This window comes from Pygocentrus nattereri, chromosome 18 (genome assembly GCF_015220715.1).
Source record: "Pygocentrus nattereri isolate fPygNat1 chromosome 18, fPygNat1.pri, whole genome shotgun sequence".
In the NCBI taxonomy this organism is placed as follows: Eukaryota; Metazoa; Chordata; class Actinopteri; order Characiformes; family Serrasalmidae; genus Pygocentrus; species Pygocentrus nattereri.
In genome coordinates, this window is record NC_051228.1 from 28312664 (window position 1) to 28328051 (window position 15388).

At 39.9% G+C, this 15388-nt stretch overlaps 1 protein-coding gene across 7 annotated transcripts in view; it reads left to right on the forward strand.

Annotated features, from left to right (window-relative positions):
- psd3l (pleckstrin and Sec7 domain containing 3, like) overlaps positions 1-15388 on the forward strand; it is a 169894-nt gene that overhangs the window by 71678 nt on the left and 82828 nt on the right. For 4 of the 7 annotated variants that reach the window (XM_017697285.2, XM_037547380.1, XM_037547381.1 and 1 more), the window contains 2 exons: positions 6462-6656; positions 14873-14953. In XM_017697285.2, the coding sequence (XP_017552774.2) occupies positions 6462-6656; positions 14873-14953 (276 nt within the window). The remainder of the gene's footprint in view (positions 1-6461; positions 6657-14872; positions 14954-15388) is intronic. The other 3 variants (XM_017697286.2, XM_037547382.1, XM_037547385.1) reach the window with 1 other exon arrangement.

The window sequence follows — 15388 nt, forward strand, 5'->3', positions numbered from 1 at the left end:
CAATCTGTGAGATTTTTGTGTAAGTAATGAACGTTCTGTTCTCTGTACCAAAGAAAAAATGACTGACCCATCCAGATTATAACTAGTGTAAACTTCAAAAGCCAGGGTCAGTCATAGTATGGTGGTATCAGTGAGTAAATAGCACACAGAACACATTTTGGAGCAACATATGCCACAACTTCAGGGACTTCCATAGTTATTTCAGTTTGACATCATTTGGTTATCACTGCTTTCTATTTTTATTAGCAACTTACACACTGTCTCAACTTTTTTGAATTGAGTTTGTATTACAAACATGTCAGTGAATCATTTATGTGGCATGATTAAAGATTTGCCTGCATTATTTTGCTTACATTTCTTCCTTTGTTGGATCACTTGAATGCCTAGATTCATTAGAACACAGAATAAATTGGTCAGGACAAACAATAAAAGTTGCGGTGTTCTGTTAGAGAGCTTTTTATATGTTGCGATTAATGAAAGAGATTGTCCAGGCCGAGTTACTGGTTAAGAGGGATGCATTCTGTTTTCGGAATTTTGAATCCTAATAACACCTCTGTCGCTCATTGCCGAGGACGAGAGAGCACAGTTGGTGCTTTTCTGCTGTCAGTCTACAGCCGTAATGGCCAGTCTTTGGATAGTCATTGCACTCCTTTAGGTGTGTTCAGCTGCTGTATTATGTTGTATAAGCAACTGTTCAAAAAGATGAGTGCAGTCCCACACTGGACTTTGGTTTGTTCCCACAACTTACTTTGGCTAGTTAATTGTATTGCATGAAATGTAGTTGTTGTGAGTCTCAGATGAAGTTGAATAGCCTCTTTCAGATCCTCTTTGGTGAATAAAGAAATTCTCCCAGTCAGAAAAGGTTGTGACCATTTTATGTTGTACAAAAATGTGCAAAGATATCAGTTCTGCGAGAGGTTCTCAGAAAGTACTAGAACATTGGCACCTATGGTGTATGGGAGTATTATTAGCAACTTCATGATATGGTACATTGCATGATACAAATGTCAGAATACGTTATGATATATTGACAAACACACCAGAAGTACAACAGACATTTTTAGTCAGTGTTTACCTTAAAATGACCTGGTATCCTGTGCTGGGTCATTACATCATAGTGTACATGCCGGTTATCAGAAAAAACCTGTGAAGAGAATGCGAATCTCTGCTACCGGTAATATGAGATTTAAAGCTGAAGACAGTTTTTCCTCATTTTTCCTCACCATGTGTTCAGTACTACACGGCTCGAGTCAACACATAGACTTTGGACAAATGAAGTTGGTAACAGACCTTTGGAAAACTTTTTTTTTTGCTTTATATGTTTCAGATGTGGGGGAGTCATTCAGTAAATGTTTTCAAGGCCTAACTCCTTCTGAAGTAAGAAAATAAACTCTTTCTTTAGTCTTTTTTTATGAACTTCCAGTTCGTAGCCACACAGTTTGTGATGCAAACATACAAGCAATTGTGATATTGAGCATTTTTTTCCTTCTCTAAGCCTTCACCTGTTTGAGAGATAAAAGTCCTCTGTCTGCTCCTTGTTCTGCCGTGCCTCAGTTCTGCCTTGATTGTAATTGTGTAAAAGCTCTGCTCAGGAGAGGGGCTGTATCACATGATAAGAGCCTGAAAGCACAGTGGGAGAGCAGAGCTGCTCTGTTAGTCTAAGAAGTTTCAGGTGAAGCTGCAGCCTGTTTAACTAAAACGCAGTGACTTATTTCAGATTGTCCACCATAATGTTACCATGTTTATTACATGGTTTACCAAATTTTGGCTGTATCCATACATTGTAAACATTATAATTATTATTAAGGTGCTCATTTGTATCTTATTTGCAAGCAGCTCCTCTGTGTCTGCGGTCTCGTGCACAGGGTCTGCAGTCTTGTCTCTTAGCCTTTTTGTTCATTTCCAAGGTCTTTCATTTGCTTTTGCCTGAATCAGTTGTTCGGTTATGTTGCTGACATCACAGACTATAAGGATGATTTGAAGACTAAAGATTGACTTGTCTCCCCACTCATACCAACAGTTCATCCGCACTGTGGGTCGCTTCCAGCCGAGTTCACCTGTCAAATCGCTTACGATTGTGCACATTTGTCAGAAGAGGCAAATTGGATTGAAATTGATGAAGATTATGTAGCGTAGGCCCGGCTTTACTCACCTCTGTTGTTGCAATAATGAAAATGGTCAAGAACATCTAGAAGATTGTTGAAAAAGCAATATGTATACCTAAATAAAGGCTTTGAAATTGTTCTTGGCTTGCACATACAGTTGATTAAATTGTTAAATTGTTCTTTGAAGAACCAACCATTGATTCATTTTTCTAAGGAACAAAAGGTGGTTGTTTGATGGCAGCTCTCAAAAGAACCCTTTTGGCACCTCTGTAATGCAATACCGTGAGCACATTTAAAGCACCTTTGGGTATATTTGTGTGGTTAGACATGTTTGATGTCATCCAGCCTTCCTGTTTATTTCAACGTATCATTATGAAGTAATCTCAGTTCTGAGATTAGTAAATTTTGCAAAATTTTCTGCAAAAATTGTGGTTTTGGTGTATTGTTCAGGTGTAATGCATTTTCATTATAAAGAGTTAGTTGATGTTTGAGTGGCTTTTTGCTGTGTATTTGCATGTAATGATTCATCTGCACTTCAGGAACTGGAACCGATGGGTTCCCCCCACCACTGCCATCATTATTTTGCCGGGGTCAGTGTGTTCCGTTGTTGTGTGTGTTAAGTGCCTGTGTGGCAGCTTATGTTTCAGAATGAATCACAGAATGAGAACAGAAGAGAGGTTCCCCTAACTCACCACAGTCAGATCCTCCTCACACAGCTCTAATGTCTAAGCCTGAGGACCACTGCGAGAGAGAAAGACCTGGTGGGTAGGGAGGGGGGTGGGGAGCTTTCCAAGTATAACATCACTGTGGGTGGAGCCGGGGTCATATCTAATACACGTCCCATAGAGGAGCAGTTGCTTAACCGTTCGTCGCCAAGCACCACGTTACCGCCTCGAAAGATTGTGTCTACGCACTTTGTGCTTAAGAGAGCATTAATAGGTTCACTACTAATGCCTTATGGCCTTATGTGGTCACTACAGAGCTTAAAGCACTAGTTTTGCCCAAACTAACATTTACTCAGTTGTACTCTTACCCCAAACATCATCAGACTAGTGCAGCGGAGCTATGAGATGAATAACAGCAGATAACAAATAATGGAAATTTACAATCACAAGATGCCTATAGTTTCTAGCATAGTGCAAACTGCATACCTATATCATCACACACCTGCCTCTGAGTTGAGTTGAGTAACTCAAACAGACTTGTGTGGTTTCTGACTCTGTAAGACATACTGTTATATTAAAAAATTGAGAAAAATACTGACAGAAATCAGGCTGCTACTATTGGCCATACAATGTATATTGGTCAGCAAGGCATAGATAGCAGTCTAGTCAGAGACCATTTTCATTTATTTTCAGTCAGAATGGCAATTACAATGCAATGCATTAATTTTTCAGGACATATTTCTGAGGAGATTAGATGTAAGATAATCCGCTTAATAAGGAAGTGAAATGTCAATGGAAAAATAAGTAAAAAGAAATGTTAAAACAAGTTAAAATACTTAATGGGTCTCCTTATAGCTGTACAAGACCTGATAGACCACCAAACCTGTCCCCATTAGATGAGCAGAACTTGAAGCTTTCATCTTTAGGAGAGGAAAGTCGGTTAAGTGTAGAAGAAAATCAAGCTCAACTTTTCATATCTGAAAAAATCTACCTGTTTCTGCCCATCCTTCCACGGTGAGAGGACCACTGAAGCCATTACCGAGAAAAGGGAACAGACAACAGAGAAGAAAATTTGCAAATCAAACAAAAAGCTGCTGATGTTCTTATAACAGTGAACTTGCCACCTCAGTGTCATTGAATGTGTTCAGGGTTATTTGGATTGTGAGAAGTTCTTTGAAAAACTGAAAGCAAACCTCCCAAAAATAATGTAAGCTGTAATAAAGTCAAAGTGTGGGCTCAATAAATACTGGGGGAAAATTAGCATCTATTACTTATTGGCTACATGATCTGCATAGCTGGAGTACAGAAGGAGAGAGGCAAACCTCACACACCAAACATGTCTACGCAGGTCGATTTAAGGAGGAGGTGAAAAAGTGTACATTTGCCCCCCCCCCCCCCCCCCCCTTTATTGTAAGTAATTAAGTAAGGAGTATTTTCGGCTGTAAGGCAGAGCCTAATGTGTTTATCGGTTTTCCATGTGATGAATGATTCATGGCACATTGGAGAGATTAGTTGTGTCTGCAGTGCTGCATATATTGGAGACGTGTTGTTGCCCTCAGACTGAAATAGAAGAACGGGTTCATCCACACTGATATGCAAATATACCCTTTGCAGAAGTACTGGTTCTCTCCACACCCATGAGCATTTCATATTCCCACTTCTGAATTCAATTTAAATGTCATATATTTATTATGAGTAATATCTTGAGGCCTTTTTGAATCCTTGATTTGTTTCTAGGTTCCCTTATGATTCTTCAGCTACTGCTGTTTTTGAGTGTTTCTTTTTACCCTGAGTGCTTTTTGGATTTAGAATGAAATAGATCATCCATTAATCCGTTCACAGGTTTATAGCTGTTTGCCTGGACAGCCATCTGGTGGCACTGTTGTTTAAGCTTTGTGACTAAACCTCTCTGCCATAAGTGTGCTGTCCAATGGCGTCAGCATCCTCAAAGGCCCAAACATGCTCAAATAGTCAAATAAGAAACGGGCTCTGTTTCTTTAGAGGGCAAAGCATGAATTATCAGTCCATTCATATTCATATTGCTGAAGCTTTCATGTGCAGTCCTGTCCTTCTGCTTTTTAGCAGTTATTCCACTGATCTCTTTCCTCAATTTTCAGACACTTCCTTCAGACTGGAAATGAAAGTGTCGTTGGGTTTTACCTCTTAAAATTGCCAGTAAGCGCAGCCACCATAACCGTCGCCTCACTCCACTTTATTATGGTCATATATGGCTATTTGGTCCAGGACAAAATTTCTGTCTGAATAATTATCACCTCATTCCATGTCTGCCCTTGTGGAATGACTTCGACATTTTCCCCCTCTTATTATCTAAGGCTTGCTAGCCATTCTGATCCGCTGCCAGCGCGAGGCTGAATTGGATTGGGCCGCGTTCAGATGACTGTGTGGACGGCCATAATCACTTGTGCGCCGCCTCTCATTGCTATGCCAGTGGGAGTCGTTCTTAACGAGTTCTCTAAGCTGCTTTTTATGTATCTTTCGGTCACATCTTGCCATCCAAGGCATCCTTTGTTGCTGTTAGCAGGAAGTCTTTGATGATAAAAAGTGCAGCTAGCATTGTGTAACGTCACTCTCCTGATCAGGGCTCTGTATGTGTATACCGGGAGAATCGTGCTAAAGGGTGATGCACTGTCCTCACTGGGTGGAGTGCTGGTAAACTTATTAAACAGGGAATAAGATGTTGCGTAAATCCGTCTCAGTGCTGTTCTGTGGACACAGTATTACATGTGCAGTGCTGTTGGCTGCTGGGTTCTGAAGCATTGCCTAGTGGATAGATTACAAAGGATTTGGCTTTGGCTCATTTGATGGTCATTATACTTAGTCTAATTAATCACCATATAAGATATGATAAGCCAATTTGATCTGTAATCAAGCTTTGGTTGCAGATTTTGCCTAATATAATAATCTAATGAACATTACACTTGCATAAGGAAGGAGAAAGTCAACGAGAAATAAGAAAAAAGAGAAGTTTCCAAAACGGGAGTTCTAGGGAGAAATAGAGTATGGACAATAAAGAAGAAGAATTCCTGGTCAAGTAAAGAATCTGCTGGAGTTTCTCATAACAAGGGACTACTCACGAATCCAGGCCTCAACATCACAGAATGTTTTTAGGATCATTTGGATCTTGAGAAGCAGGACATGTAACCAGCTTTGGCAGAAAAACATCTCTGCAGATTTCTTTGAAAAACTAAAAGCAGTTTTCTCAAAAAGAATGGAAACTGTAATAAACACATAGAGTGGACCAACTAAACATTGACCACTTTGACATTTATATTTAGTTGTTGAGGCTTATGTGTAATTTTCTTTTAAATGTATGTTTTCCGCTTTTTTCCTGACGCTGTCAAAAAGATTTGGACTTAATAGCCATTTTGACTGGGAACTAAATGTTCCAAAGCATTTGACTTCTGCACAGTAAGAAAGGCAAATAAGTAGGTCTATAAATCAGACTCCTACTGCACAGTTTCCAATAGTAGGAAAGGCATAGTACTGTAGGTGCTGAGGTAATAAGCTTTAGGATGTAGACACTGGTGTTAAGGCCACAGTTAACTCTCACTTCCTTGTTTTTGTTTTAATGTTGGAAATGAACTAAAGGAACATTGTATGCAAAAGAATATATGACGTATGTGACTGAAGTGTAATTGCACTTCCCTTTTATCTCCCTCTTTTTCTGTAGCAGCGATGAGGGGTTGAAAGACGTGCTGTCGGACTGGGACTCGGACATGGGCAGCACAGAGCCGCTGAAAGAGAACGCTGACACGCTCAACAACGGCCATCGCGGTGACCAGGAGGCTGCACGACGCCTGGCCCGGCGCCTCTACCACCTGGAGGGCTTCCGCCGCTCTGACGTGGCCAAGCACCTGGGCAAGAAGTGAGAAGAAGTGAAAATTTAAAATGAGCGTTTTTCACCAGCCTAAAATTCATGGTGTGCTGTTACATCAGCCGGTGCAGTCAGTCACCTTCAAGCTCAGACAAACTTTAACATGTAGATACACACATTTGAGGTTTAGCACATCTCACACACTTGCTTGTTCTCAGGCATAGATACACATCCTGAGATCTGGCTTGGCTGCAACACATCAATGCTGGCAGGTGGACGCTGCTTATATACATATGCGTACATGTATGTGCACACTTGGACATAATTGGTCACTGTTTAATGATCATGTTATAGCATAGTTAGTCATACCACAGAGAAGTCAGCATAATCCAGGCAAAGTGCCATTCTCATGTTTCTGGCTACAAAATTAGGCTACCTTGTTAATAGGGCATCAGTTTTGAAATGGGCCATAAATAAAACAGACTCAACTGAGCAATAATAAACTATGCAGAACAGAGATTAAAAAAAAATCTTTATCGTAAAAACTCCTTAAAAATGTGTTAAACGCTCTTTTATAGGGCAGCATGATTAAGCATGTTTTTATCATCACAATATGAGTTTCCACAATGAACACATCATTAAGGGCTGCAAATACAGAATAGATCACATTGCATGCACAAGAGTGATGCAATTAGATTTATAGCATCAGGAGTGTGTTTAGTGTGTTCAGTGGCATCCTCCTGGGAGTCTCCTGTCTACAGAGTAATTGATTTAGCCATTCTGCCATAGTGCCAATTACAAAACATAGATGTGCACTGCTCAAAAACTATCCCACCCTCAACTGCTAGCCTGTTAAAAGGCTTTGGGATGTCCTCTCACTTCCAGCATCGTGTGTAAAATGTTACAACAAACTTGCACCACCATTAGGATCTTTTTAAGAAATAAATTTGTTCCAAAATGCTCTATGTCTGTTTGTAACAGTTTTGAATTTTTTCTTTACCAGAGCATTATCTCTTATTATTACTCCTGGTCTAGCATTGATATTTCTTGTATGTGTAAAGCATACATGCATACATTTTTCACAGTAACATGTCAAAGAAGATCCTTCATATGTTTTTGATTTGTTGCAGGCACATAGAGAAAAGCTGTTTAGGGAATGCTGACTTTTTCTAGCAGCCTTACAGTGCAGTTTTTTGTGCAGTTTGCATAATTATTCTTTTGTGTTTTTTTCCGACATATTTAGATTTGTTTACAAAGCAACAGATGTCTGTCCGTGTTCTACTTTCAGTCAGAGATACGCTGTTTTACATAATGTATCACTTCGTATATCCTCATCGCAACATCCAACCACTTTATCAAACACCACATTTGAGCAGCCCAACTCTGTAGAAAAAAATGCATATAAATGAGTTTGTTCTGTTTCTTGCTGTAAGAGAAAGCAGTAGGAGACTTTACAATATGCTTTATAATTCACATTGCCAGCTCTTTGAGAGGGGATTTTTTTTTTTTTTTTTTTTTTGAGTAATCAATTGACAGCCTTTTTATGATTGAATAGTTCTTGTTGTAGTTTGAACAAATGATACAGATTAAATATGTGACTTTTTTGTGGATATTTTTAGACGTTTACATTTTTCAACATGACTGCCATTTGTCATACAATTCATCAGCTCAAGCCTGATACCGATATGCGAAGTGCTTCACACATGCCATCATCTATCAGCTGTAATTCCTAAATGACTCAGAAAAACACAGCTGAAATCAGAGGAAAACTGTAGCTGCTCAAACGCCATCCACTGTCTTACTTTTTACACCCCTCAGTATTTTATTTTCAGATGTCTTAAGGGAGGAAATGTAACTGAGCCACTTTACATGAAAGCCTAAAGGTACAGAACTGTCAAAAGATTTTGGATGTTCATGTCATCCTAGCATGCAAAGTTTCACCCTGCGGTTGCGATTGGGGCTGTGGTGGAGGCTTTAAGATGCAGCGGTTTAAAATGATGTCTGGCTTGCTCAGGCATTTCTAGTTAAAAGTATTGGACTTTTGAGTGTGAGTCAGTGCTGATCTCCCCTGGCATGAGGACTGAGGCGTGTTTCTGTAAGAGACTGCTGGCCAACAGTTGTGCAGGATGCAGCAGGAACGTAGTCAGGGCACTTGGTCACTCACTAATCAGTCAGATTCAGGTCGGGTTCGTCATAGCCTTGATGTACAGGGAGTGCTATCTCTCAGACTTGAACCACTGAGCCAGGATCATGTTTCAAATACAAGTTAGTTTGTTTTATCCTAATCAGAAACACACAGAGGTGTGACTTGGCATGTTTTACTGCTATCAGGTGAGCCTGTTTTCAGACGTGCAAACAAGCTAATTAGCTCCATTCAATTCCTTATTGAAACTGGCAACAGATATAGTTGTCTCTGTGCAGCTGTCCGTCTGGAATTGAGAATAGGATTGTCTTTGAGGGTTGTAGCCAGATGTGCATCTGAAAGCTCATCTCGTTCTCTCAGTGTTCCCTATGGTGTATTATTAAGATTTTGTTATTTAGTCCACACTAGGCTTTGAAAATAAATTATAGTAGAAATAATTCTTTTTTTTATATAACAAGCAATAGAAATTGAAATTAAAGAACACATGATGAAAAAGTGAGTTTTCCTTTATTGTTTTAGGGACTGAAGGGAATTTCCTATTGTTTCCAAAAGTTGAAGTTTCAAAATGAACCATTTTCTTTCCAGTCCATGTGGCCTCTAAAAGTTCCCTCATAGACAGTGATGTCTGGGACCTTGTTTTATGATTGTGATTTGTTTTTAGGTAAAGTTTTGGCCTTAAATGTATTTCTAAAAACCATTCATGGCTGTGGTAAATTTATTTCCAGAGATTTTTTTTTCTCAATGATTACTGCCATTTTACTATCATCAACATTATATATTAAACCCAGATACATTTAGATTCACTGGTGGGTTTTGGATAGTAAATAAAAGGGCTGTAATTGTGTTGTAAATGTTGTGACTCTCGGTTCCTGTCACCACCATTTAGATGAAGGAATTAATAAAAGTATTGGTCGAAAGTATGCATCACAATCAAGGTGTTGCTATTAGGATACCCAGCTGTAGTGTTAGAAGTATGTATGTGTGTGTGTGTGTGTATGTGTGTATTTATATTTACATTTATGGCAATTTGCAGGTGCTTTTATCCTAAGGACTTTTCATTTTACACAGATAGGCAAAGGTAGCATTAGGAGTCTTGCCCAAGGACTCTTATTGGTATAGTGGAGGGTGTTTACCCAGGCGGGGGATTGAACCCCAGTCTACAGTGAAGGCAGAGGTGTTACCCCCTGCACTCTACAAACCAGCATATAAGAAAAAAAAAAAAAAACCTTTGTTGTGATTGGTTGTCTGTGGCATGCACCCGCCCCCCGGTCCCCGACGATGACGGCCTTCTCTTCTGCCACGGAGACTCCCTCAGTGTGTTGGTGTCCTCCTCCCGGGTTTCAGCACTGTATGTGCTACCCTGGGCTCAAGGAGGACACTGGAGGCAGGGTTCAGGATTGCAGCAGCCATGATTTTGCTTTATACACAATAAACACAACAAACAAAACCAACGCTATGTTAAGCTGGCCAGTCTCTTACTCGTGCTTTTCAGCTCTTCAGTCCTATCTTGTTGCTGTTGCTTGTCCCTCTCTCTCGCCAGATCAGCATCTGCTGGCTCTCATTAAGGGCAGCGAGCACCCAAGCCAAAAGGGAACGAGAGCTCGTCGCTCCATCTCCTCATTACCGCCCCCAGCTGGCAGCTCGGCCGCCCGGGTCGAGCGTGAGGTGTAGTGAAGCGGCCTCACTGCATAACCGGGGGCGGGGCCCAGACGGCAGAGCTCAGGACTCGCTCCTTGCCGGCACCATCGTCGTCCTCCATCTCCCGCCATCACTCCCGTGACTCGAGTCTGTCGGGGGAGCTCGGCATTTGTGCGCCATCCTCTCCGCGCTCGCGGCTCTCTTGTCTCTCTCTGGGTGTTCCCGCCTCGCATTCCTGCTGGCCCTCACAGCCGTCACCGTACACAAAGCTGTACAGGCTAAAACACTACTTAGAAATTTTGAATGGGTGGGGCTACTCTGCTATAGGCTGAATAGACCATTATAGGTAAATATGGTTTGTCTGACATCACAGGAACAGTACATTTGTTTCAATATGTAGATGGTTTGAACAAGGAAGTGAACAGTATGTTTTAAAATTGTAGCACTGTTAATTACCCTTCTTTGTTTAAAAAAGATTTTCTTCCATGATATGGACCCTTTAACGTTAAAATGATGCAGGATTTTTAAAGAAACTGGTGGAATTCTCTTATCCTAGGGTTCATGTGAGAGGCTCTGTGGCGCAGTTGAAGATTCCTGAGGAGACAAGTGTAAAAACTGTTCCACTGTCCACTAAAAAGGCTGATTCATGATACAGTGCTCTATTGCATTGCAGACTAATGGGCCCAAAGCCACATTTCCAAAAGACAAGGCCCCTGGCTCTGATTGGGAGGTGTTTTCTGCATGCTGAGCCTCCGCCTCAACCAGACTGCAGCGAGAATTTGTGCATAACTCGCATGATAAAGTCTCCTATTATTTGATGACAAATGTCCAGGGACAGTCACGCTGGTACAAGTGAATTAAAGATGGTATGATCTCTGCTTATCCCACAGCCAGAGTTGTAGCAGCCACTTTGTCATCCTTATGAAATATACCTGGGGGCTGTAACTACTTATCTTCGAAATTATCTTTTGCTTTTATACACCCAAACAATAAAAAACAAAAAGAAAGTACTATTAAATGGTTTGAAAATGTTTTTCCAAATTTCTTTCTCAGCTTTATGTCTAATTTGAGGAGGAATCTCTGCCACAAGGCATTTGAATTTCTCCCTCTTTTGATGGACACCTTACTGAACTATTTCTTCTGATAAAGATTATTTTTCTTTGTATAATTTTCCACATAGCACTCGGTCTCCTACAAACTGGAGCAGTGATTTTTGAAAGCAGCAGTAATTTTTCACCACTTTTAATTGTCACCACTATGGCGGAGGAGGATTGCTTATCCTCAAACGGATCTGGCTTAAGTGCTAACATTTTTGCCAGTTTAATCAGCTCATTCATAGTTTTCTTCATAGTCCATACAGATCAAAGGCAGTTTCCTCATGATGAATTTGCCTGTGGGTCAGATGAAGGCGGCGGGCTTTTTTCATTTTTTTGGAGGTCCATCAAGTTTATCTGAAGGATCTCTAAGATCCGTAAACGAATCAGTAAAGGATTTTTCAGCCCCCTCATACTTTGACCGATTGTACTTCGTGTCTGTAGCTTTGTGCTTCAGAGAACTCTTAAACCTTTTCAGGCTTGTTTATAAGAGGACGCTGAGTGACTGTGTGCTCTCTGTTGCCAAGCAGGCACATTTGTTTAATTTGTCTGTACCCGTGCGTGCACATGAGCCCTTACTACTCGTGTGGCTCAGCCTCTTTTTCCTCTTTAAACTCTCATCTATTTGCAATGGGCATTTAAATAATTTCTGCTGGGCACTGATCATGAATTTTTAAATCTGATTTCAATTTCTGTACAGACAAATTGGCCATTTTATAATGTTAAAACATAAACACTGTTGTATGCTAAAATATAAAACAGTAGCACTTCTGAGGCTAAAATATGGTCTGCATGCACTGCTGCAAGTCGCCCTCTAATTCCTGAAATAATCATTTAAAAGTCAGAGTCAGCTTGGAAAAGAAGGCCCGGCTTGATGTTTAGGTCTCAAATGCAAAATCAACATTGTAGAAGATATGATGACACTAGTAGGTAATTACTTACATCCTCAGAAGGCACATCATTCGTAAAGTTTTGACCAAGTTATCTTTGAATACTCTTTTAATGCACTCGTAGTCATCAAATTCATCTGCTCGGGGGGTTCCAAAGCACAGCTAATGTTACAGTGTGTTCTTTTGCACATTGCATGCAGTTACACATTTCCAGCAAATCCCCAAAACTTGCGTAGTGCAGCTGTAGTAGGCTAAACTCACATTTTAAATTCATTGGCAAATCTGTTTAATAACATGGTACTAGTGAATTGCTGCTTTGAAAGTAAGAGGCAACTGCCTGTTTAGCACCATGAGTGATATTTTCTAGGGTTGTAGCAATATTTTAGCCACCAAAACAAAGTCTGAAAAATAAACCCCAAAAGAAAATCTTAATACTTAACAAATCATTTGAATGATGATGAAAATTGGAAGTCTGCACCGGTAAGCACAGATGTTCAAACAGTTTGAGGATCAACAGTTAATACCAGTCATTTTAATAATGTATATTAGACAAAAGATTTATAAGCACTGTTCATTTTGGGAGTCAAGAGGGGGAATATTGTGCCCAAGTACTTCTCTGCTACAGGTTTGATACCATCTAAAAGCACAGCTAATTGTTCCATATGCGCATTACAGCAAAACAGTAGACCCTGCTCACACACCAATGCCACCCGTAGTCTTTGAAGTGATGAAAGAATGTACAAATGACAGTGCCAAGGTACAAAGTATAACTGAAAAAATAAGGGAATTCATTGTCATTGAGGACGCTGGATTTTGTTGCATGTTCCATAGCTTACATACTGTAATCATTTTTGGAAGTTTGTATTATGTAAACTTCTTTTTATGTAAAACTGTCATTTTTGGCCCTTTCCAATTTGACTGTGCATGCCTAATTTTTGCTGGAAAAATTTCTGCATTTTTAAATGAATACAGTTCAAGTGTCCTAACAAGAAAACACTCATATTATTTTGAATGAAGGGAAATCAAAGAAGGTTTAACAATTGTGTGTAAAAGAGGTTAATTGTTCGGAACAATAACTCAGAAGTTGCACAACTTTATTTGCTCAGGAGTTGCTCACAATTATATTTCTGCATATAGCTCTGCTTACAGGTAGAAATGTAAAGGGGGGTTCTAGGGGTCACAATGTCTGTGATTTAAAATATAGCTAACTGTTTAAAAAGGCTTTTCATGTCAGTTTTTTGAGGCACGAAATGCTATGGATGTCTGGCTCCTGTCACCACCAACTAAGTTTTTGTAGAACAGCAAATATTGCCTCAAATTTCTCCAAATGACTTTGTTTACAGGTTTAATGGTTGAATTACGCAAGAATTTAGAAAATCTGAATTTGTTTGAAGCTCACATTGATCATGGCTGAGTAAAAGTCGGTGTATGACTTAAATAGCACTGAATAAGATCAGATAAACTGATGAGACTTCTCAGAGTAGGAGTCTTGATCTATGATCTATTATTAGGTTCATAACAAATAAAAGAGGGATCAGGATCAGCACTTCTACTGTGAGAAGCTTTGTGAAGATCTGTCCTGATCTTAGAGCAGTGTTATTTCTCCGGAATGCTTGCTAAAAGTGGATCTAGATATCCTCAGTTTACTGTTCAGTGTTGTATGAAGGGCCTAAGCCAGTGCCAGATCAGCAGTCTTACTCTGAGATGATAAATATAGGCCTGGGTATCCATATCTTTACATAACTGTCTCTGTTACCTATATAAGGCATAGATCCACACTAACCTCATATAGCTGAACAAAATGATCTGAACATGCTCTGGAAAAAATGAATCCAAACTAAAATGTAAACAAATTGCATGCTGTTCTTAGATGAACCCGTGCTTATCCTAAATTTTTTTTCCCCCTCCATCCGCCCTCGGGTGTGAGTCAACCCGCACACAGCTAGCCCGCGCTCTCTCTCAGCCTCAGCAGAGGTCTGGAGGACAATGCCAGCCTTAGTATACTGCCATCAATCCCTTCCCTCCATGCTTGATGTCGTGATTTTGAATTGGTGCTGTGGAAGTGTGTGTAGGCGTTTATATAAATCTCTCCTTCTCCTCACTCTCACTCGCTTGCTCACTATGTCTGTCTCGTGCTCTCTCTCTCTCTCTCTCTCTCTCTCTCTCTCTCTCTCTCTCTCTCTCTCTCTCTCTCTCTCTCTCTCTCTCTCTCTCTCTACCTCCTCCCTTCCCTCTCATTATTATCTCTTGTTATGTCTTGTTCTGTCTCTAATATACAGTAAATGAAAGTGATGTCATGACCTGCTACACTGTGCATGGTTCTGAAATGCAGTGCATGCACAGCCACTGCAAAACCTTGGCCCTTACAGAATGCGTGGGATTGTTTTTCATAGACATTATTAGAGGCCTGAAAGTAATAAAAAGCACCCTAACTCTGCAGTGACTGTGGTGGATTTATTCCTGCTTGCTCCTAATATGAACCCTCTGTTTGTGTGTCTACAGCAATGACTTTAGCAAGATGGTCGCCGAAGAGTACCTCACTTTTTTTGAATTCACAGGGATGACCTTGGACCAGTCGCTCAGGTAGAATTCTATATACAACCCATTTTTTAATGTACATGCAAAAGTCATGCCTTCATTTGTTTAATTTCCAGTCAAAACATCTATTAAGTGCAAGTGACCAAAAGAAAATGCAACCAACTCCTATGACTGAACTTTTGAGATATTTTTAATGATGAGCTGAAATGATTCTTTTAAAACCTAAAGGATCTTATAAAAAGAATAGACTAAATAATGGCCACACTAAATACTGAAAAAAAATAATATATATTTTTTCTAATTCAGAATTTATTTAAATGTTTTTTTCCAGTTGCTGAAAAAATGTGCATAAATGAGTGGTGGTCCCACCATTTTTTTTGTTGTGTTAAAATTACATGAAAAGTAGAGATTACTTATAAGAAAGTCTTCTTACAGTAACGTCCGTTACAAACTTTGAATAGTTATAGCATCCGAATAGAA